The 24,925-nt window shown below is 39.5% G+C and overlaps 1 protein-coding gene across 2 annotated transcripts in view; it reads right to left on the bottom strand.

Moving 5' to 3' along the window:
* Window positions 1-24,925, bottom strand: part of LOC122789315 (protein FRA10AC1 homolog) — a 768,378-nt gene that overhangs the window by 280,229 nt on the left and 463,224 nt on the right. For both annotated transcript variants that reach the window (XM_044056666.1, XM_044056665.1), the window contains exon 8: window positions 7,997-8,042. In XM_044056666.1, coding sequence (XP_043912601.1) covers window positions 7,997-8,042 — 46 coding nt within the window. The remainder of the gene's footprint in view (window positions 1-7,996; window positions 8,043-24,925) is intronic.

Raw genomic sequence — 24,925 nt, 5'->3', positions numbered from 1 at the left:
CAAAAGCGCCTCACTGAGTATCTGCGAACTGGTGACTGGCTTAGAAGAAGAGTCGTTAGCAGTTTTAGACTTCGGCGGCCTGTCTCTGTCTTTATCTTTGAATTTTTGGGGGTTTTTTTTGGAATCCAGTTAGTCAGATGGCTAACCGATGACATTTCTGGATAATTAAACCGAGAACCGAAATATGTAGAGGTGAAAATATACCGACAATGGATAGTGCGCTGATCAAATAAAGCACAAAACCGACAGCAAGGTATGTCGTGGTCAGGGCCTAGCCTAGGCAGGGAATACAGTACGAATGAAAATCTTTATGAGGTATTTGCTTTCCACAAGTAATGCAATTATTAACTTTTACTGACATCGGTAAGAAGCAAGAAAAAGTTTCCCCAATGGGGTATTTCGCTTTTAATTGAAGACTTCGGTTCTGAAACTCGAAAACGAAAATTTCAGGAGTCTGCCGACTGGCACTTGCAAACTGCTTCTGCTTCGGGTACCGCACAGCAAGAAAGACTGATGTAATGGCATTGGCTGCATGTTTTATACCCCTGACGAATTGACAACATGGAAAAGGGACAGCAACCAACGCAGGACCCAAGACTTTGTTAATCAGACCGACTGAGGGCAACCTGCAAGCAGATTACCCAAATGTAATGACTGCAACAGTGAAACACGAAGAACATCATAAAAGACATTAGTCAGTTAAGAATTATGTACAAACTTTCAAGTTTCCAGTGTGACAACACACAGCCAAAAAGAAAATAAAAGATTTAAAAAGCTGCAGACAACAGGACACATTCTTCCCAAATCATAAAGTTATGTAAGACTTTATATGCAGTTTTTAGTTAATTGCTCAAATTCATCAGTAAAAGTCATTTGCATATCTGTTGTATAAACATGTCAAGTAATACTTCTACAGTTAGAACATCAAGTAAATGTTTGGTTTAAAGTTAAAAACGGAGTAAAGCAGTGTAAAAACTTCTGTCCCAGAAATTTTATTTTAAAGTTAAAATTTAGTAGTTCAGGAATGTTACATAGTTCTAAACGCAAAAGTGTTAAATTACAGAAGCAGGCTACAGCAAAGCATTTGCATGCTTCAGCACATACAATTCAACATACAGAGTTAAGTCATAGTACAGTTTCAAATACAAATGTTCAGAATGTAATACATTCTTGTTTACATGTAATTCCACATACAGAGTTACGTACCAATATAGTAAATAGAGAAATCATCAGTGTACAAGCCAGTGCAAATATTGCACTGAGGGGGAATAATATACAGACTTCTTTGCAAACTACTGTCTCAGAGCAAAGTAAACAAAAGCCAAATTCCATAGCCAGTGTCAGCGTTCTTGCTAGTTCTATAACAAAGTATTTTCAGCTCGTTTATAAAGGGTGTGGCAGTCCAGTACCAAACCAGAGCATTTATCTGTCATTGTTTTAGGTTAAAATAAATGACAATATTTCATTGTTTACAGAAAAATTATGGCATAATGTACTGATTACTAGAGACAAATCAACTTCAGTTACGCATAGATCTTCATTAGAGGACACAAATGCAGTTTTGTCAGGATTTAAATGGTCAAAGATTACAGCATCTAACAACTGAAACAGCTCCGTATTAGGTATGAACATGTCATTAGAGGTTATATGCTGTTTTAGGCTTCGGTAACAAGTTTTTGCAAATGTAGAGAATTTGAAAAATTGGTTATGACAGGAACATGCAGATTTATGGTTTAAAGATAAAATAAATTCCAGTTCAGCTCACACAGCTAAAGTGTTCAGAAAGACATACTGGGTGTGGCCAGTTAAAAAGAAAAAAAGAGTAACCCATATGTACTTATGCTGTGTAAGGTATATCAGAAATGACAGTCAAGTTACAATAACGAAATAATAAGTCAGCTTCTATCAGTACGGTTTCAGACTTAACACAAATTCATTTGTAAAGGCTTCAGCACATACAATTCAGCATGCAGAGTTAAGTCTGGACAGTTTCAAATACAAATGTTCAGAATGTAATACATTCTTGTTTACAAGTAATTCCAGGTACAGAGTTATGTACCAATATAGTCAATACAGATAAAACATCAGTGTACAAGCCAGTGCAAATATTGCACTGAGGGGGATAATATACAGACTTCTTTGCAAACTAATGTCTCAGAGAAAAATAAAGAAAAGACACATTCCATAGCCAGTGTCAGTGTCGTTGCTAGTTCTATAACAAAGGACTTGCAGCTCATCTATAAAGGGTGTGGCAGTCCAATACCAAACCAGGGCATTTATCTGTCAGTGTTTAAGGTTAAAAGAAATGACAATATTTCATTGTTTACAGAAAAATTATGGAATAACGTACTGATTAATGCAGACAAATCAATTTCAGTTACACACAGATCTTTATTAGAGGAAACAAATGGAGTTTTGTTAGGATCTAAAGGGTCAAAGATTACAGCAGCTAACAGTTCAAAGTGTAACAGCTCCGTATTAGGTATGAACATGTCATTCGAGTTACATGCTGTTTTAGACTTCAGCAGCAAGATTTTTGCAAATGTACAGAATTTGAAAAATTGGTTACGACAGGAACATGCGGATTTATGATTTAAAGATTAAATAAATTCCAGCTCAGCTGACACAGCTAACGTGCTCAGAAAGAAATATAGGGTGTGGCCAGTTAAAAAGAAAAAAGGGTAACCGTATGTATCTATGTTGTGTAAGGTATATCAGAAATGACAGTCAAGTTAATTCTTAGAATAAATGGTTTACAGTTACAGAGTTGGCAAATTATTTTTTTGTGTTATTGTTTTGTTTAGCAGTCATTAGTTAAGAGTTTTGTATTAAAGTATTGCAATGCATAAACATCTTAATACAGAGACAAAAAAGCATCCACAAATATTAAATACTGTTTTGTTAGTTTACAGAATGTAAAAGTCAATGCTACATTGTAAAAGTGACAGAGTTCAAATCTTGTGTAATCAGTTTAAGACGGTATATATTTCATACAGAAATTGCATCTACCAAGCACACCAGATCAGATTACAGCCAGTTTAACAAGCTGAATTAAAGAGGGTACTGTATGCCATAATGTAGTATGGTAAAGATCAATTTAATGCATTTACAGTTTTTTACTATTTATCCAAGAAAATTGTAGACAGTAATGATAAATTCTTGCAGCATTCAGTAGTAATAAACAGTTAAATTATGTCAGTTAAAGAAATGGTTATGGTAAGACAGTGGGTGGAGTTTCACTCACAGAACAATATGTTAAAAACTGTGGGTCACAAGAGTAAATGTAAAAAGTTCACCAGTCAAGATTAATTTTATACAGGTGCATAAATGCACAGTGTTAAATTACTACTTTGTTTTTCTTGTCATAACCTCAGACGAAACTAATGTGACTAAAATTTCAGTTTGATTTAATAATAAAGTTACAGCCTTGCCATGTCACTGTTTTACATTTCACACATGCAAGAGTTTATTAGCAGCAAATGTTTGTTTCATGCAGAAGAATGTAAATACAGTTAGGGCAACAACCAGTGCTATCAGTTTATAATTGTTAAAGCTGCAAATGTTTATTTCATGCAGAAAAGTGTAAACAACATCAGGGCAATAAGCAATGCTATCAGTTTATAATTGTTACAGATGCAAATGTTATTTTAAGGACTTGATACTAAATACAATCAAGAACTTTAGCCAACCAGCCTTGCACAACAGAAAAAAGGAGATTTACCTAATTATAAAAAGGACAATTGGACATTAAAGCAAGCCATCCAATACCTCATCAATGACTGAAACAATGCAGAGTAAAATTTGGCAAGAGCTGTGGTGCAGAAGTTGACTGTCTACGTGTTTCAGTTATTTCATCAATATTTGTTTAAAGTTAAAGTGTATGAGTTATAGCAAGTATGTTTTCAGGCAGTTATTTAACAGTACTAGTTTCTGCTTATGTTTTAATACTGATAAAAAGGTATCAATAGTTTAGTCTCCAGAATATAAGTAGCATATTTCAGTTTATTTTTTTACCAGTGTTCAGGTAACACTGTCAAAATGTCCTCATGTTTTCAGACAACTGTACAACAGTACTAGTTTTCAGTTTATCTACGTTCAGACAATACTGCCAGGAAAAGGTACTAATAGTTTGGTTTTCAGAATATAACATGTACCAGTTTTCAGTTATGCTTTTATCTGTGTTCAGTTAACACTGGCAAAAGATATTTTTTATTATTAGTTTAATTAATTTCCAGAATATACACAGCCATTTTAAACGTTCAGTATGCATGTTCAGTATAGTACATTTCAGTCAAATTTCAGAATATAAAATGAATACTTGGTTACTTCACATTATTCAGTCATTAGTTAAGGATGAAGTGAAAGAATTATTTATTACAGGCTTATTAAGATAAGTTATCTAAATAACAGGTAGTAATAGTTATTCAGTATACTCAAGGCATAACATGGCAGGCTTAAATTTTTAATTAATTTACAGATTACAGTACACTTTACATAATTATTGTTCATTAGTCAAAAAGTTAAAAAGACACTAACAGAAAATGCAAAGGTATAAACCTGAAATACAGAAATCACAAGTTTTAGTAAATTATTAAGATAAGCTGTCTAAAGAATAGGTAGTAATAGTTATTCAATGTACTCAAGGCATAACAGGGCAGGCTAAATTTGCTAATTAGTTTACAGATTACAGTGCATGATTGCAGTGCACTTTAAATAATTACTGTACATTAGTCAGAAAATTAAAAGGATAATAACAGAATATGCAAAGGTACAGACCTAAAATACAGAAAGAATGGGTTTTAGTAAACTATTACAGCTCATAAATATTCACAGAATATTCCGGACACAAATTTAAGAGGCAGACATCTATTACAGCATATAAGTTATAAAAAGGTAAGTAGTGTTACTAGCAAATCTAGATGAAAATTTACAGACACAAGTTAACACAATATATGATAATTATGCTTCACGACCAATAATAAAGTTATCCCTTAAGTGCTGATTTCAGTTAGTCTTAAGAAAATACCCAACATGCTTGATAGGCTATACAATTTAAAAAAATGGATTAAACAGTACAATGTTTAAAGACTTAAATCTATAAACAATATGAGACAGGCATCATGGTACACTAAAGCACTAGTTCATAAGGTAAAAAACATAGACAATGGACAGTGTAATCTTACCATTACAGCATACAGAGATAGGAAAGAAAAACAGGCAGGGTTAACAGTTTATACTCTGTCTAACTTAAATAAAGATTCATTGAGACAGGTTAATCAGCTTTAAAAGCCACAGAATAAAAAAGATGCTTATTTTCAGAATAATGTGCAGGTTTTGGATATATCACTCATATGTAAAAACGCAGACGTTAAGACTCTAAAGACTATTAATCTAAATAATATGGAAATTAAATCATAAAGTTAACAGACTTCAAGCCTAGTGGTCAAAATTAAAATTGCAAGTTTATTCACCAGATCAAGACAATTGAAATCATAAAGTTAAGAGACTTCAATACAAACAGGCCATAAATATTCAAGTAACAGCTAGTGGTCAAAATGAAAACTGCAAGTTTATTTACCAAATAAAGAAAATTTATTTTGAGATTATAAGTCAGGTAACATAAAGCTGTATACATTACTTAACAATACAGATGTAAGGTAACTACAAAAGTAGGTCCCTTTAGACTTTCATCAGGGACCTCAGGGGCAGCTGTTAGATTAGGGACTTCCATTTTAAAGTAATTATTAGGCGTTATGCAGACTAATTGTGTTTCATTTATGCATACATTTTAATAAAGACGGTTAAGCAAAAAGAAAGAATAACCTTGCTGGTCAAGCATAAGAGAGTTCCCAGGGGAAGGCTACAGACTGTTCTTTTTCTGTTCCTTTCTCAAGGGAAAGATACAATCCTACCAGCTACAGAATGTTCCTAGATAGAAAAGGCACATGTAAGGCCAGGCTTGGAAACCACGGTAACCAAGGCTAAAAAGGTGTGTAAATCATTATTGGGTTTTGGTATTATTAAAATATACTTCAGATACATTTAGTAAAGTCAGTTAGTTCGATCTGACATACAGAAAAGAGTAAATGCAATACAGACACTCGAGCCTGAGTAAAGAAGACAGGTCAAATAAAGACTGTTTCAGTTTACATTATTCAGGACTATCAGAATATACATGCAGAATCTTTGGATAAATATCCAGCATTTCAGAAAGGAAGCTACAATACAGACACTCAAGCCTGAGTACAGAAGGCAAGTCAAATAAAAACGGTTTTAGTTTATATTATTTAGGACAATCAGAATATATGTGCAGAAACTTTGGATATATTTAGCAGTACTGTTATTACTAACTAGCATTTCTACAGACTGTTAGTGTTTGTCAGCACTGTTAATGAAAACAGTATTCAGATATTGTGTACATCTAATAAAGCCTTATTAAATGAACTAGAGTGTTTGGAAATTTAATTCTGTAAAGTACACAAGACTTCGCCCATAAAGGAGAGACTGGCACCTGTTCAGCATGAGTTTGGTTAATTAACAGATAAAGATTTTTGTTCCAGTCTCATTTCAGTTGTTCCAGTTAACTCCAGTATACTACAGTCTTCAATCAATTCTTTCATAACTCACCATAGTTGCCTGACATCAGCTGTAATCAGAGTCTGTTCTTGATAATCTATTCCACCATCCCTAACATCTGTCTGATTTCCCCCTCACCCCCTCTTCAGACTGGGGTCTAAGCAGGGAAACCCTCAGAGTAAGTAGCTAGTGACAGTGTGTCAACACAAATCAGGCCATCGTGATGTAGCATCAGTCAGCTGCAAATGGCTTTTTTTGCATGACAAGCTTAGCCCCCCCCCCCCCCACCAGCCCCCATGTGCATTATATATGCACATAACCCTGAAATAGCATCACTGGTTTCATACAATCACTGCTTGCCTTTAGCTATACCCTCTTTCCCCTAACAAGATAAATATACTGGTAAAACTGCCACTCTACCCCTCCTCCCAACCAACTCCTCAAGGATTTGATTTGCTATGCAAACCTGAGCTGCCTAGATCAGCTGTTGCCCTTTGCCATATGTAGAACGTAAAAACCTGGTATTTGCATGTGTGACATGGAAACAACTTGCATGACTTGTGTAGAGCATTTAATTGACAACCATTATTAATGTGAACTGCCATGGTTATACAAGCTGCTGCTGTCTCATACCTACTGTGCACATTTTTGCTCCAGTATGTTGCTAACATAGTCACAACTGAACAAAATCAGTGGGAATTAAATGGATAAAATATACTGAAAAAATTAAGACGCTAGACAAAAAAAAAAGAATATAACACAGCCAGATGAACAGTATTTTCATTTTGGTGAAATTTAGCAGACTAGTCACCAGGAGTGTAGCCAAGATTGTTTAAATTATATTCCAAATACCAGACTGTTGCCCCCCTATGTAGCCATCTAGGTCTGATTTATACAAGCTAGAAACCAGCACTTCTAACCTTCTCTCACTCCCCAAAATAAATTTTATGTCACATTAATCATAAACAGAGAACTAAAAATGCATCATGTATATTAACATTATTATATCAAAACACGTTAACTGGATAATTGGTAATAGAACAAACACAAATAAATCTGAACACTTGTCTTCTTTGCTGGAAACACACACCCTTTTTACTTATTTGAAGCAAGGACACCTGGTACCCTTTGCTTGAGGTAAACTGTTGGCCTCTGAAAAATAAATTTGTACTCTATAGTTTATATGGTATATGACTGGCTACATCCATGGTGACTACAGTATGGCTACCTATTCTGAGGAAGTCAAATAATTTTGGCTTATTTTCACAAAACCCATGTCTGCATCTCAAAGTGATCTATTTTTTTCACCAGATGCAGTACTAGACAAAGAAAGTAAACCAAATTAAGAATTTTATGAGCCCAGCAATCTTTTTAAATCTAAAGTTGTAACATAAGAATAACTATAGTGTCATATACTTACCTTTTCCGGCAATTACCTCTTTTTCTATTCGCCATCTAAATCCAAACTGAAAAAGAGAAAACTTATACTTGTTCTGTGTTGCACATACAACAAGCCAAAGACAATAATGAAGACATGCTACAAAGCTAAAAGCCTGTAACACAAACCCAAATGCCAAGATTAATGAACATGCATAGTAATTAACCACTCTCTATTTTACCTGCACTCATGTACTATATAAATGTGAAGTCAAAAAACAAGTCAGTTTGTACTCCTTACTATCTGAAAAATAACGATACACTAAATACAGCACTGAGCTTACATACAGTGTTTCTTACTATCTGGGTATAATCAAACTACAGACAAGACGTGTTAAGTGAAATGACTTCAAGAACTAATAGCACAACAAATTCTTTCACAAACTCAGCTCTTCTATCATAGGAACAGTCTTGCTGACAAATACAAATGTGAAAGCCCATGTAAACATAAAGGTGAGTAAGAACTTAGTATAACAATACATCTTCTAGAAGGTGCTTTAGTAGGCAAGAGTGAATGCCCACAAGTTTTCAGTATGCTCATTACTACCAATAATACTCCGACTTACTTTCCACTCTTTCACATATATTGCTGCTTATGATATATGGAACACTAATATGGATGTAGTCACTTGGCATTCTAGCCTGTTGGCATGACCACATTATGAAAAAATCAAATATCACTGTGCATTCCTCAGCCAGTATGCTGAACTATTTTTTCAGGGGATATTGGGATAACACCAAAGCACACCAAGAAGTCCACTTTTATAAGTGGACTCCAAAACATTTCAAACATACTTCAAAAAACAACACCATCTTCTTTTGGCTGTTCCCGTTAGGGGTTGCCACAGCGGATCATGTGTTTCTATTTCTTCCTGTCCTCTGCATCTTGCTCTGTCACACCAACCACCTGCATGATGTCCTCTCTCACCACATCCATAAACCTTATCTTAGGCCTTCCTCTTTTCCTGTTACCTGGTAGCTTCATCCTTAGCATCTTTTTCCCCAATATACTCAGCATCCCTAATCAGCACATGTCCAAAAAAACGTAATCTTGCCTCTCTGGCTTTGTCTCCAAACCTTCCAACCTGGGCTGACCCTCTAATATACTTATTCATAATCCTGTCCACCCTCGTCACACCCAGTTCAAATCTTAACATCTTTAACTCTGCCACATCCAGCAAAAACTCCTGCCTTTTTGTCAATGCCACTGTCTACAACCCACTCACTCACTACCCTCTTGTAGACCTTCCCTTCACTCTTACTGGTACTCGTCTGTCACAAATCACTCCTGACACTCTTCTCCACCCACTCCATCCTGCCTGTACTGTCTTCTTCACCTCTCTTCCACACTCACCATTACTCAACTACTGATCCCAAGTATTTAAACTCATCCACCTTCACCACCTCAACTCCTTGCATCCTCACCATTCCTCTATCCTCCCTCTCATTCACACACATATATTCTTAGTCCTGCTGACCTTCATTGCTCTTCTCTCTAGAGCATATCTCCATCTCTCCAGGGTCTCCTCCACCTGTTCCCTACTCTCACAACAGATCACAATGTCATCTGCAAACATCATAGTCCACGGGGGCTCCTGTCTGATCTCGTCTGTCAACCTGTCCATCACCATTGCAGATAAGAAAGGGCTTAGAGCCGATTCTTGATGTAATCCCACCTCCACCTTAAACGCATCTGTCCTTCCCACCGCAGACCTCACCGCTGTCACACTACCCTCGTACATATCCTGTACCACTCTTACATACTTCTCTGACACTCCCAGCTTCCTTATACAATAACACAACTCCTCTCTAGGCACCCTGTCTTATGCTTTTTCTAAGTCTACAAAAACACAATGCAACTCCTTCTGACCTTCTCTGTACTTCTCCATCAACACTCTCAGAGCAAACATCGCATCTGTAGTGCTCTTTACCAGCAGGAAACCATACTGCTGATCACTAATCATCTCATCCCTTCTTAACTTAGCTTCCACTACTCTTTCCCATAACTTCATGCTGTGACTGATCAATATAATCCCTCTGTAGTTACTACAGCTCTGCACATCACCCTTATTCTTAAAAATCGGTAACAAAACACTTTTTCTCCATTCCTCAGGCATCCTCCCACTTTCCAAGATTTCATTAAACAATCTGGTTAAAAACTCAACTGCCATTTCAACTAAACACCTCCATGCTTCCACAGGTATGTCATCTGGTCCAACAGCCTTTCCATTCTTCATCCTCTTCATAGCTATCCTTACTTCCTCCTTGCTAATCCATTGTACTTCATGATTCACTATCCCACATCATCCAACCTTCTCTCCCTCTCATTCTCTTCATTCATCAAGCCCTCAATGTACTCTTTCTATCTCCTCAACACACTCTCCTCGCTTGTGAGTATGTTTCCCTCATTATCCTTTATCACCTTTACCTGCTGCACATCTTTCCTAGCTCGGTCCCTCTGTTTAGCCAATCGGTACAGGTCCTTTTCTCCCTCCTTAGTGTCCAACCTTTCATACAACTCTTCATATGCCTTATCCTTAGCCTTCTTCACCTCTCTCTTTGCCATTCACCTCATTCTCCTTATACTCCTGTCTACTTTCTTCATCTCAAAAAACAACACCATGAAGCATTAAAACCTTGTAATACCACTCTACCTACTCGTGCAAGAATTCTAAACAAAGCCAAGAAATAATGGGCAAGGTGCAAAATCAGGAACACATTTTAAATATTACTCTTATAAATTTAGAAAGTTGCTAGAATAACAGGTTTTGTGTTAACATGCATTTTCTGAAGGATATGAAATTTGAAACTCAAATGTATGTCACAATTTATTGACTTTGCCCCTCAATGATTTTGCCATTAAAAAAATAAAAGTTATGTATTCACCATAACTATGCATCTGTGTTGCTCATTTTCATTCTTCCTCAACTAATGGGTTCAGATCCAGTCCTTGGATCTGACTCGTTCACTTTTTCGAGATTCTAGGATCAGACTCTCAAGCTCCTCCCTTACCCATAATGCCCCTTGACCACTGTGTTACCTCAAATCGAGTTTGCTGCTATTATACAATATCACAGCGATGTATCTCAATACTGATATGACAGAAAAGTGATTGCTGAAAGATCAGGAGCTCAAACAGGAACTATGGTTCCTAACAACAATTCCATTAGGTCTCTCTAAAAGACATGGATGGGGGGGGAGTTGAGGAAGAATGAAAATGGACAACACAGATGCATAGTTATGGTGAGTGCATAACTTTTATATCTGATGTTATATTCATTTATCCCTCAAAGAATGGGACAGAGTCCCCAGTTACAGTATCTTTAGGTGGCCCTCATGGAAGGATGTCCGACTGCAGCTCTGTTTCTGGAGATGATGTCCAATTTGTAATGAGCAATAAAAATATGGGCATTAGACCATGTGACAGCTGCACACATGTCATCAATGAAGGTTCTAGCCCAAAAGGCAGCTGATGTGGCTTATTGACCTAGTTGTGTGTGCTTTTGGTTGTCTTGGCAAGGTTAGGCCTCTGAAGGAAGAAACATAGGAAATACAATCCGTTATCCATCTGGTTAGTGTAGTTTTGGAGACTGGTTTTCCCATCTTATTTCTAGAAAAGGAGATAAACAACTGATTGTTTTTCTTAAATTCCTTAGTCCTGTGAAGGTAAAAGTGAAGTTGCCTATGCACATCTAATAGCGGAAGGGTATATTCTTCTTTACTGTCAAATTTGGGAAAGAAAGCATGTAAATTGATCACTTGATTGATATTTGTTTCAAATGCATCTTTTGGTAGAAAGGAAGGATTAGTGCATAAAGTAACGCCATCTTTGTGAAAAGTCAAATATGGTGGTTTCAAAATGAGTGATTCGAGTTCAGAAATTCATCTTGCTGAAGTTATGGTCACCAGAAAGTTTGTTTTCAAAGTCAGAAACATAAGGTCTGCTTTAGCTGAAGGTTCAAAAGGTGAATGCACCAAAATCTGTAACACTGAAGTCGGGTCCCAAGATGGAGTGAGGTCATCAATTGTGGGTCTAAGTAAAAATGTACCTTCAAGAAAGGCCTTACATAATGTAGGTAAAGCCAAGGGAGAAACATTATCTCCAATGTGGTAGTTTGGAAATGGCTGCTAACTGAAATTTGATGGTGGAGAAACTAGCCCCACTTTGAAATATGGAGGAAAGGAAATCTAAAAAAAGCAAAGAGTGGAGTAGTGAAAAAGATTCAACTCTCTCTGATGAGCCCAAAAAGAAAACCCCTTCCATTTACTCATACAAATCTTCCTAGTCGACGGTTTGTGAGACAAAAAAAGAATTTGTCGAACTGGGGAGAACAGCCTGCAATGTATAGCCATCATTGGAATTGGAGAAACCATGCAGTCAATCTGAGGCCTGTCCAAATGAAACATCCTGGAGAGGTGTGACAGGAGATCTGGACTGGGATCCAGTGTTCATGGAGGACATACTAGGTGAGACTATAGAAAGGGAAACCACACTTGCCGAGGCCAGAAGGGGGCAATGAGGATTACTTTGCTCCTCAACTGGAGCACTTTCTGAAGAAACTTGGGAATCAGAGGCAGGCGAGGGTAAGCATAAAGGAGACCTGATGGCCAAACATGGACTACAGTATCTCTCAGTGAATGTCCCTGAGGGGGAATTATGGCAAAGAACCTGATGCATTTGTTGTTGAGGGAAGAGGCGAATAGATCACAGCATAGCTGACCCCATTTGTGAAAGATCATATCTGCCACTGACTGATTGACAGACCACTTTTGAGGCATAAGGATGATCCTGCTGAGCTTGTCCACTAAGATTTTGGACTTCCCTGGTATGTGCATCTCTACAAAAAAGTGGTTGGAGGAGATCGCCCACTCCCAAACTCTCACTGCTTCTCGGCAAAGTGCGTAAGATCTGGTCCCCCCTGCTTGTTCATGTACCAGACTACTGACATGCTGTCCATTTGAAAAGCAATATTTCCTAGCAGAAGAGAGTTATGAAGGGCCTGCAATGCTAGAAGCACCACTCACATCTTTATATGCAAAGTGGTCTCCTTTGGGGACCATGTGCCTTGAACGGTTCATCCCAAGTAATGCCACCCCCCATTCCAACTGAGAGGGATCCATGTTCAACACGGCATTTGGGGGAGGAAGAATAAAGACACCCTTGACAAATTTCTTCAGAGTGTATCCATCACAGCAGGGATTTTCTGCAAATCTGAGATAATTTTATTGGATGTCATAAGGGATTTCTATGAAAAGACCATTGCACTGCTAGAGTCCACTGAAGAATTCTCATAGTAAGATGAGCAGTGGGTAATTCAAGTTATTGGAGCAGCCATCGACCCCAGGACTTTGAGTACCATTTTTGCTCTGGGAGAAGGATGAGAAAGAACCGGTTTGGCATGCAATTTCAAAATAAGAATTCTGTTTTGAAGCAGAAGATCTAGACAATTGATTGTGTCTAGACTAGCCCCTATAAACTCCAAGACTTGAACTGGCTGAAGTTATAACTTGGCCAGATTGATTGCAATTCCCGAAGGGTGAGACAATTGGAGAAAGTAATCTCTAGCGCCTTCCAGAAGATGCCTGGTCAGTGTAGTAAGAAGCCTGTAGTCTAAGTAAAGAAACACTGTGAATCTGAGCAGTCTTAAATGAGCTGCTACTACTGCCATGCATTTGGTGAACACCCTCGGGGCTGTGGTGAGATTGAAGGGCAGAGCTTGGATCTGGTAATGACTGGTAACCAGCAAGAAGTGTAGATATCTTCAAGAGTGCCTGTTAATTTTGATGTGATCTTGAAGATCAATAGAGCACATCCAGTCATCCTTTTGTAGGAGAGGCAGAATGAACTGAACCACAACCATCTGGAATTTAGAATTCTTTACAAACTAATTCAGATAACAGAGATCCAAAATGGGTCCTAGGTTCCATTTTCTTTGGCACTAAAAAAAACCTTGAGTAAATTCTGGATCCTCTTTGGTCTGGGGGGACCTCTTGGATGATTCTTCAGTCTAGCAGCTTTTGAACCTCTAGAGCTGCTAATTTCCCACTGACTGGGTGGAACATCGGGGAGACATTTTCTTTTCCTTTGGGGTACTTGCAAAAAGGGAATGAAATATCCTCTGGATATGATCCCTTGCACCCAAGAATCTTTTGTGATGGCTACCCAGACTTTTAGGTGCAAGAGGAGGGCAGTAAGGCAACCTTTCAGGAGCACTGAATGGATCTGTCTGAGAAGAAATCTCAAGACCCTTGATTCTGTAGACCTCCTCTGCTGTGAGGGTGGCATCTTCAGTTGCAGCTATTTCCCCCCTCTGCCTCTGGGGAAAAATCTCTGCATGACTCTTAGAAAGTTCCTTGAGATTTCCAGAGCCACATCTTTTTACCACCGTGGTGATTCCTAAAAAACACGGTCTTTGTGGGGTAGAAAAGCAGATTCCCATAGCAGCCAAGGTCTTCCCATCTTGCTCACTGTGAGAAAGCGTCTATAACAGTTTTCACAAAGAAGATCCATCAAAAGGAGTGTTTGAAGAGCTCCACAAAATCACACAACCACATCCAGGCATGTCTCCTAATGTCTATGCCCGAACCAGCCGCCCTTGAACTTTCAGCTGCATGCAAGACTAACCTCATGGGTGAGTTTGTAATGGATTGCAGGGTGGCCAGTCATGAGGAAAAAGACTTTTGATCCACTGCAGACATGGACCTAGGGGTAGAGTTAGAGAATTCCTTAACAAAGTCCCTCTGCAACCTAGTAAAATGTGCCAGGTAATTCAGTGACTATAATGCCCAATGCCTTAGACTCCCTCCTGGGGAATGGACAGTGGAACTCTGCTCTGTTAGCTCCTTTTTGGTGTCTGCAGCAACAACTATGGCATCTACAGGGGTTTCTCCTTGGTCCAGGGCTGTCTGCTGGAGGAGGAACTCAAAATTTTGACTGAGTGTTTGGGGATCAGTTCCATGGCGTCTGGTTCCTTTCATGCCTTGAAGCAGACAAGGTCTACAAGTTCATCCATAGGTGTGTAACCCAAGATGTAGATGTCCCAGACCTGAAGGCTTCCAAGAACACCAGTTCCTCCTGGGAAGGGATTTGGGAACACCAGCCACCTTTCTGATGAAGGATTTCTAAGATGTCACCAAATGCGACATCCTCAGGTGGATATCTAGGGGACCTTTCCCCTTCATCAAAATTGGTGTCTTCTATGGGGGATTCCTGCAGGGTATCCAAGTGCCTACTCCTGCTCAACTTCTTCTGAGGAACCTCTTGGGTGGTGTGTTCTGGAGAGGTGTTGGAATAAGCAGGGAATTCCATGATGGGAACTGCTCATATGGGCTGGCTGTCCCTGAGATGCAGGATAAACAGAATCTGACATAGGATCCAAAAAGGGAATAGGTATTGGATCCAAAGATGAAAGAGACAAAACTGCTCTAGGGCAAGACACAATCCTCTCCACCATCTTGAAGGCAGAAGGACCATGAGAAGCTAAGGACAATACAAGTGGAGCCGAGACTCTTGGAGAAGGCAATCCAAGGCTCTCCCTGGCTCTCTGCTTTGAGGGAACAGTCAGAGTTCAGCTTTCCAAAGCTGAATCCCCGAGGGGAAGCGACAGTTCCAAAAACTTCAGAGTTGAAGTCAACCCCTTGTATCTGATACTGATGCTTTGGTTTCGAAAACCATCATGTTCAAGAGGGGTAGGTGCTAATCAGATCAGGGAAGTTGCCAGAGTGGAAGATAGGAGTATCTTCTGATCAGATAGTTTGAGTCTCGAAGATCTCAGATCCGGGGGCTCCAAAATGGCAGGCTGGATCAGAGGAGAAGTGAAATGAAGGCTTACGGCTCAAGGATCCAATGAGACATGAAGACGGCAAGACCCCCATCTGGATCTGTGTTCTGAGGAATTTTCTCATCATCTAATTCACCTCTGCCGCAGAAAGACTTCAGGAGGACATAATGGAAAAAGAAGTGGAAGGTGTTCTGGAAAACTGTTTAGGGGTCTCCTGAAGGAAAGGAGACCTCAACGTCAGACATACCAGATCTGAGGAAAACCTCAGACTGCGGAGCCAATGAGACTTAACAGCAGACATCAGATCTGAAGAATTCAGATCGGAAATCTTCTGAGGTGACACAGAAGGAAGCACTGACTTATGAGACCATGCAGGGAAGCATTTTCATTGCTCCTTGGACTTATGAGAGTGGGTTTGAGCCCCTGAAGTAGAAGTACCAGATGAAGGAGCAGAAACTTAAAGGAGGCCTTTTAGACCTAGTTTGTTCATCCTATCTCTTATAGTCCTGGTATTAAATGCAGCACAAATGGAGCAGGAGTTGTTGAAGTGTGCCAGGCCTAGCCAATATACACACTCCCTGTGGGCATCAGAACTGTGGATCTTATACCCACAGGAAGTGCACTTTTTAAAACCAGTAAACTTTTCAGCCACAGTAAACAACTGGCAGAAAGCCCAACAAAGGAGAAATAATTTTTTTAATAAATATAATAGGAAAGAAATATTTATAACAGCAATATTATTACTACAAAAATACCTCAAAGTGAGGTAAAAGAAGAAAGAAAGATTACAAACAACTGTAACTAAAATTACCAAGAAAAAATGTTTAAATCTGGTGCTAGACTAGACTAGTTAGACAGAAGGTAAGGGAGATACTAGTAAAGAAAGTAAGGAAAATTTAAAGACAAAAAGCAAAAAATATAAATTTTAAACTCACTAAACCCATAATGAGCTTGAGAGATCTCAATCCCATCCTATCTGTAAAATGGCAAACGAGATCTGTAGTAAAACAGTGGTCAGGGTCAAGCATGAGAGTCGGATCCTAGAATCTAGAGATAGTGGCTGAGTCAGCCCCCCCCCCACATGAGGGGTGCAGGGGGGCTTGTTCCCTGCATTAGAAATGTGTTCAGTGTTTTGAATTTTCAGTCTTTTGGGATTCAGTCTTCTGGTTTGTCTTCTGAAGTACACACACACACATACATTTTATATATATATATATATATATATATATATATATATATATATATATATATATTAGATATAGATATAGAGAGAGAGATATGTACAGCGTGAGACAGAGAAAGAGGCACACAAAAGAGGAAGGCTTCCTTTTACCACATTTATCAGGGAATAGGTGCAGTACTGACACACTGAATGCTCACATAAAATGTCTGAAGAATTGTGTTCCTGCATACATATTACAGCAACCTAGAACTAAAAGCCCACCTATGACTACAGAAACCCATGTCAGAAACAGTGGTAAGGATATCTCTAAAAGATTTAGTGATGAAGTTACACTGAGCTAGAGCTAAGGCAGCTTTACTCTGTGGAATGCTATCATGAAATCAGCAAAAACAGCATGCTGTAATTTATGGGTCTATATCAGTTTATCAAATGTTCATTTTGTTAAATACATTTTCATCACTCCATTTTTGTCGAACACTCTCTTCATCAAAGTGTTTACTCTTGGAACTGAAAGTGACTGAATAATTTTAGCTGGCCAACAACCGGAAGATAACTTGGCTTTGTTTTTCTTTAGTACATTATAGTATGTGCAACAGCAAGTCACACCTAGCTCCGCCCACCATCCAAAAATAGGTGAAAGTAAGGTAATATTCATACCGATGGCAGCATAAATATTCATTATGTACTACTATTCTACCCTTTTTCTCAGTGTAGTGTGATCTTAGAGTTGGTATATTTAATTTGCGGGGGGGGAGGGGGTCAGCCCCCCTACAAAAGTGATGTAAAAAAATAGATGCTGTTTTTAATGGTTTGATTTGGAAGGCTACAGTTAGTTTTGCAAATTCCAGATTGCGAAATACATATATATCACAAAAATAAAAAAAAAATTTGCAATTAAAAATTAAAACTATTACTTTTAATTTTTATTCAAATAATTTTTTTCTGAAATACTGAGTTTTAGAGTTTAATATAATGATTAGGTGTTGTACTTGTTTGCATGTTCTGGAGTCATTCAGTAACGTCACATGTAACATTTTCTTAAGGTGGCCATCAATAATATTGCGATTGATAATAATTATACTGTTCACTAAACTGATAGTTTGAGGAAAAGGGTTCGAAGAATAGGTGTTCGTTAAAGTGAGCATTCAATTAAGTGATACAGACCCATAATTTATACGTATATAGATATATTCTACATAATATATATATATATATATATATATATTCTGTGTCTGTGTGTGTGTGTGTGTGTGTGTGTGTGTGTATGTATATATATATATATATATATATATATATATATATATATATATATGTACATACGTATACACACACGTATATATAGATATATAAAATATAATTATACCAATGCTCCCACAAAGGCAAAAAAAAAAATGAAAATAAAACCTCTAGCTAAAAAGACTGGGGAGCAGAAATATGAAAGTTACGTACTTATTATTCCTTCCATCTCAGCCTCTGGGTTATCAGATCCATTTGGATCTGAGGCCTGCAACTAAGACTTTAGTTTCTCTCCCATAATGCACTACAACATCTAATCTCCTTAGATCAAGTTTGCCCCTTCTGAAAGACAACACTGATCCAAAGTACAAAAGTAGCAGGTTACACGGAGGTTTTGCAGATAATGGCTTTGGGAAATCCCATGAAGTCGTCTAGAAGCAATAACAAACATGATATTTTAGGTGAGGGAACAAAGGGAGAGGATATTGAGATGGATGGAAGATGACATCACGGACCTAGCATTATGGTAAGTTCATAACTTTCATATCCAATGTAATCTTTTCCATCTGCCTCAAGCTGTAGGATATAGTACCCTACCAGGCTGATCTGGGAGGCATTATGGAAGGATATTCCTGAGGATGGAAGAGCTAAACACTGCCCTCGACCTCAAATGAAGAATGAGTTTGTAATGTGTAATGAAGGTATGGACATTAGACCATGTAGTGTCATCCAAAGGTGCATAGCTAAAGAAAGTTGCACACAGAGATACTGCCCTCACAGAGTGAGGCTTGAGTTTGGTTGGTAAGCATAATCCACTGGTGTTATACACAATTAGTAAGTCAATGTACAAGGTAACATTTTATGCCCCCACTCTCAGTTATGCTTTAGAAAAGGCAACAAATAACTGGCTAGACTTCCTGATGCCCTTTATTCTATGTAAGAATCTTAATTTATGATATAGGAAAAAATCAGACAGCTACTCCACGGCTAACCATTCAAAACAAATAGTTCCAGATACTGAGCTCTCAGCAAAGATTTATTTAAAATGAAGAAAGTTCACTAATACTTCAAAGGTTCACGTAATCAACAGTCAACACAATCTTTCCATTAGTAAAAGTGTGTATTTCATCAATCTAAAAGAGCACACAAACCCTTCGGTTCTGGTGAAATGTTCGATGGTGTCCTCAGATGTTCCTCGCAAAAGGCTCAGTCTTCAATGGTTCAAGCTGCTTTTTCAGGGTCAATTACCAAAATCCTTAAAAAGGTAAATGTGAAGATGTGAAAGTTAAAATTGTCAGTTTACTTCAGTGCTACTGGATTTGAGTACTAGAGGGATAGGAGAGGCTTACCAGATAGAACAGAAATTAGATCAGGAACAGTCAAAGGATGGGGAAACAAACATGTCTGGGCTAGAAGGGGACGATGAGGATTATAGTTGCCTTGCACCAAGCTATTTTCTACAAGAACTTGACAATTCAGGGGAATTGGTGGATACTCATGCATTAGACTGAGGCAGGGATCAGAGCATCCATCATTGACTCTTTCTGGGGATCAGAGCAAAGAACCTGCTGCACTTGGTGTCCTTCAGGGTTGCAAATACATCGCAGCAAGACTGGTCCCAGTGGTTGAAAACTTCTGATGTCACTGATTACTTGAGAGACCACTCATGAAGTATTATACAATGTCTCAGTCTGTCCAGAAGTAGTCTGGATTTGCCTGGAATGTACAATGCAATGAAAAGTCTTGAGAAGTCATCGCCCACTGCCACAACTTCACTGCCTCCTGACAGAGTATAAGATCAGGTTGCATCTTGTTTGCAGATATTTCAGACTACTGTCATATTGCCGGTATGGATCATTACTAAACCTTTGGGGTGATAGTCGTGAAATGCCTGCAATGCCAGAAGGATTGCTCTCATCTCCAAAACATTGATGTGTAGGTTGGTCTCTGCCCTGGAACAGGTACCTTGGAACATCTCCTTCTCAAAATGCTCCTCCCCACCCCCAGGAAAAAGGCATCTGTGGTTACTGTGGTCTTCAAAGAGGGAAAAACAAGGGTGTGTCTTGACAAAACCAGATTGGAGATCAGCCAGCATGAGGCATGCTGGTTTCAAATCTCTGTGAATCTTATAAGATGCTGCATTGAAAGTGCCTTTAGGGATTATTGGACTGACCGAGTCTACTGGGGTACCCTCATGTAAAATCTGGGATGAGAAATTAATATAATGCTAGCTGCCATGGATCCTAGGAGGCAAAGTATTAGAAGAGTGGGTGGGCTCAAAGGAAGAAGAACCAGATGAACTTAAAGACATAATGATGGCTACCTGAAAGGAAGAACCCTGGTAATCTGTGCTCTGGTAACCAAGTGGTACCTTATAAATTACATGGCTTGCACTAGCTCCAGTTCTGATTTCTCAAAATTTACTGTGACTCCTAATGCAAGGCACAAGTGCAGCACGGAGTCTCTCACATGAAATAATTCTGCTTTTGATGTAGCCAGACGTCCAGATATGAAAACATCTAGAATCCATGTAGCCTTAGCAGAGGTAGAACACACTGCACCATGACAATCCAGAATGTAGTCTGCTTGACAAATAGGTTCAATCTGCTTAGATCCAAGATGGGCTGGAGGTCCTTGTTTGTCTTCAGCACCAAAAAGAATCTTGAATAGACTCCATAACCTCTCAGGACTCGTGAGACCTCTTGAATAACTCATTCGTGGCAGCTTTTGCATTTCTCTCACTGCTTCCCTTCTTTGCCAGGGTGGGGAATCTGGCAAGGTATTTTGATAAAGTCTCAGAAGTAATTGGAATGGAATACCATAGCATTTGGTGATGACCTCCAAAGCTTGAGGCTGGAGAGCCAAGTGACCCCCCCCCTCCCCCGAATGACTCTAGAGAGCAGTAGCTGGGTAAACTGTCAGGAGCATTGAAAGGGTTTGTCAGAGGAAGGACCCTGAAACCCTTAGTTCTGCAGTCCACTCATACCCCTTGAGTGACATCCATTAAGCTTACCACCACCCCTGCCCTGGGGTGGGGGACACTATCACCAGGAGCTTCCTGGACAAATTGTAGGGATTTTTAAAACAACAATTCACCTCCCCTTCAATTATGGGAACATTTTTTCTGATGGATGGAATAATGGACCCCCACCATAGACAGTGTTTTGTTGTCCTGTTCACTCCTTGTTAGTGTGCATTTTACTTTTGGTCCAAACAAGGTGGAACCACAAAATGGTGCATTTAGAAAGGAGGCCTTAAAGCATTCCAAAAAGTTGCATAGAAACATCTAGGCATGACAGTGTACTGCTACATAGGTGTTTGCTGCCATGGCCATACTATCCAAAAAAGCATGGAAAATTTTGAAACTGACAGCATGGTCACCAGCTGGGTTTCTATCGACTTACAAGAGTCAACTGTCATAGGGTATGCTACGGATTTAGAATCTTCGTAAAATAAATCCCTCTATAGCCTAGTCAAGTGAGCCATCTAGTTCAGTATATGAAGGACAAAGGTCACTGTAGCATATGTGTACTTCACAAATCTACCCAAGGCCCTAGACTCTCTGTTTGGAGGATGAACAGTTGTGTTTTACTCTGAGAGTTCCTTCTTGGTGGATGTGTCTAACACAATAGCACTGACTGTCAGCTCCTTGTGTCCTATCCTTTGGAGGCACCAAAATCTTATCAGGCTTTTTAGGGATAGGCTCTGCCACATCAAGTTCTCTCCTTGCCTACCAAGACACCAAGTCCATGACAGCATTTGGCGGAGGGGTACAACTAGGCTGTAGATGGTCCTGCATGAAAAGCTCCAAGAAACACAGACTCCCCAATGGAAGGGAATTCAGTGGACCAAACTCCCCTCTGCTGTAACAATTCTAAGAGATCACTGGAAGAGGTATCCACGAGGGAGATTTTGGGGAAACATACAACTCACTGAGGTCACTACCCTCCTTCAAAGATTTTCCGGGAGCATATAACAGCCTCCTTTTGCATTAGTGCTTTTTGTGCTCCTCCAGTGGAGATCATGCTGGAGAAGCTCCAGAAGGTCCAGATTAGTTCCTAATTTGGGACTGCTTAAAGTTTTGTAATGAAGGCTATTTCTTTATAAAACAATGTGTAAGAGAAGACCAAGAAAGACTGGAGTTCTGGACTGGATCCAAGACAGACCTAGGTTCCCCAACTCCAGAGTGAGAAAGAATCATCTCATGACCTCAAAGGCTTACCAAAAGGTTGGGTGAACAGACATGGACTTCCTCGGACATGAAGACCTCAAAGGAGTGCTGTTCCTAGGTTATAAGACAATTGGTTCAAAGGCAGAGACTGGTGCCGAGCTATCCAGGGCCAAAGCACAAACAGGCAGACAACTCCAAAACCTTAAGAGCTGATGACCTCGGGCCTCAGGCTCTGACCTCCCAGCTCCCAGATACCACTGGCTCTGAAAAAGTTGGAGTCAAATGCATTAAGACCATTAATGGCACCAAAGGTGACCACACAGCTGATGCCAAAGGAGAAATCCAGATGGCAGGACTCAGATATCAGACCACCAGATCCAAGATTTGGACCAGGGAAGGAGAAATCAGAATGGGTGTGGAGAGTCCAGCTTTCTCCACTCTCAGGATGGAGAGGAAGGGAAAATTTCCATGTCAATCTGTGGCTTCAGAAATGTATGCATCATTTTGTCCAAATCTAATTCTCTAACACTTCTAGACGATCTAGTAGACCTATAGGATGACAAAGGTAACTTAGAGGGTGGGTGTGTTGGTCTGCCTGTATCTTGACACCTAAAGATGGGATCTGGACTTGAGGAGGGGCAACAGTACCAGTGAAAATACCAGTTCTGGAGTAACAGTAGCTACTGGAGATTGCTACTGATACAATTCCAAGATCATAGATGTAGTAGGATGTGACCAGTGTGATTCCAAAGTCAGAATCAAGGAAGCCAGGGATCAGGATTGGTGTTACTACAAAGTCATATCCAAATGCGGAGTCAAAGAAACAGAGAACCTATGGGTCTTTTGTGCCAGTTCATCTAAAACTCCACTATCTGCAGGTCTCTTCCTAATGCTTTTTCTTTCTCTTCCTTGGCTTTTCTACCCTTATCCTTCCTTGGTTTTTTGGTGGGTTTCTGTGAAGAAGGAGACCCAGAAACAGAACCTGCAAGGAGAAGACCATTAACTAACTTAGCACATCTATCTCCTAGGGCCCTAGACCCATAGAACACACAGGCCTCACACTCCAGTCCCAAATGAATAGCTCCTAAACAATACACATATCTGCCATGTGAATAATGCAAAAGTAACTCGTGCCCACAGTCTGCACATTTTTTTAAAGCCAGAAGTCTTCACAGCCATTCCTTACTCAAGACGAAAGCCCTTATCAACAAACAACAAAAAAGTACAGTTTTGTACCTACCATAAATGTAGATGTCCGATAGATATGCAACTGCAGTCCTGACATATGGGTTGTCCTGCCTCAGGCAGCCCTTCGGTCGGCCGGATTCCAAAGTCCGGGTCCGGCGTCGGCTGATGTCGCCTCCTCCCCGACGTCAGAGCGGCTGGGGTATAAAGCATCAGCCGACGCCATCTTCTTCAGTGTTTCTTGCCCCAGATGCCAGGTGCCCTCCAAGGAAGGCTAAATTTAGAGAATGAATAAAATTCCAGACATGCACAACAGTAATAAACAGATACACCATAAATGCTATCTCCAGCTAATTTGGAAAAGGGGTAGTGGACCCAAAAAGATAATTACAGAGGGGTAGGAGGGAGGGAAAACCTGACTGCAGTTGCATATCTATCGGACATCTACATTTATGGTAGGTACAAAACTGTACTATGTCCTTCAAGAATGCAATTGCAGTCCTGACATATGGGTTGAATACCATAGCCAAGCTGGGGGTGGTAGGATCTAAGATAAGGATGGTGTAGCTAAAATGCCCTGCAGGACTGCAGAAGCAAAGACTGCTCGGGATCTGGAATATAAAGGCAGGTTGTAATGTTTGGAAAATGTATGCACGGAGCTCCATGTAGCAGCTTCTAGAATGTCCTTTGTAGCCACCCCTCTTAGAAAGGCTGTGGAGGCGGCTGTAGCTCTGGTGGAGTGTGGCCTGATATTGGCTGGCACACCTTTTCCATGGAAAGAGTAGCAGAATCTGATGCAGTTTTCAATCCATTTTGAAATTGTTTGTTTGGAAATTGCCTTTCCTTGTACTCCAGGAGCGTAAGCTACAAATAGTTGGTCAGACTTTCTGTTGGCCTTTGTTCTATCCAAGTAGTAGAGCAATTGTCTGTGAATGTCCAAAGTGTGCAAAAGCTTTTCTCCTTTATTTTGAGGATTGGGAAAGAAAGTAGGCAGGTGAATTGCTTGATTTAGAGAAACCCTGGATATCACTTTTGGCATGAATGAAGGATTGGTCCGTAAAGAGACTCTGTCCTGATGGAAAATGAGAAATGGAGGTACTGCCATGAGGGCCTGTATCTCCGAGACTCTTCTTGCTGAAGTAATTGCCAACAGGAAGACTGCTTTCCAGGAGAGAAATTGCAATTCTGAAGAGGCTGCTGGCTCAAAAAGAGGAAGAATTAATTTTTCCAAGAAGAAATTGAGGTCCCATGCAGGCACTGGTGGTTTTCTTGGAGGTTTGATATTCTTTATCCCTCTTAGAAACTGTCTTAGCAAAGGATGTGAAAACACAGGTGGATCACAGCTGTATTTTGCTG

Source organism: Protopterus annectens, chromosome 14.part0 (genome assembly GCF_019279795.1).
Source record: "Protopterus annectens isolate FY-2018-M chromosome 14.part0, PAN1.0, whole genome shotgun sequence".
Classification (NCBI taxonomy): domain Eukaryota; kingdom Metazoa; phylum Chordata; order Ceratodontiformes; family Protopteridae; genus Protopterus; species Protopterus annectens.
This window is presented reverse-complemented; position numbering and strand designations above follow the sequence as displayed.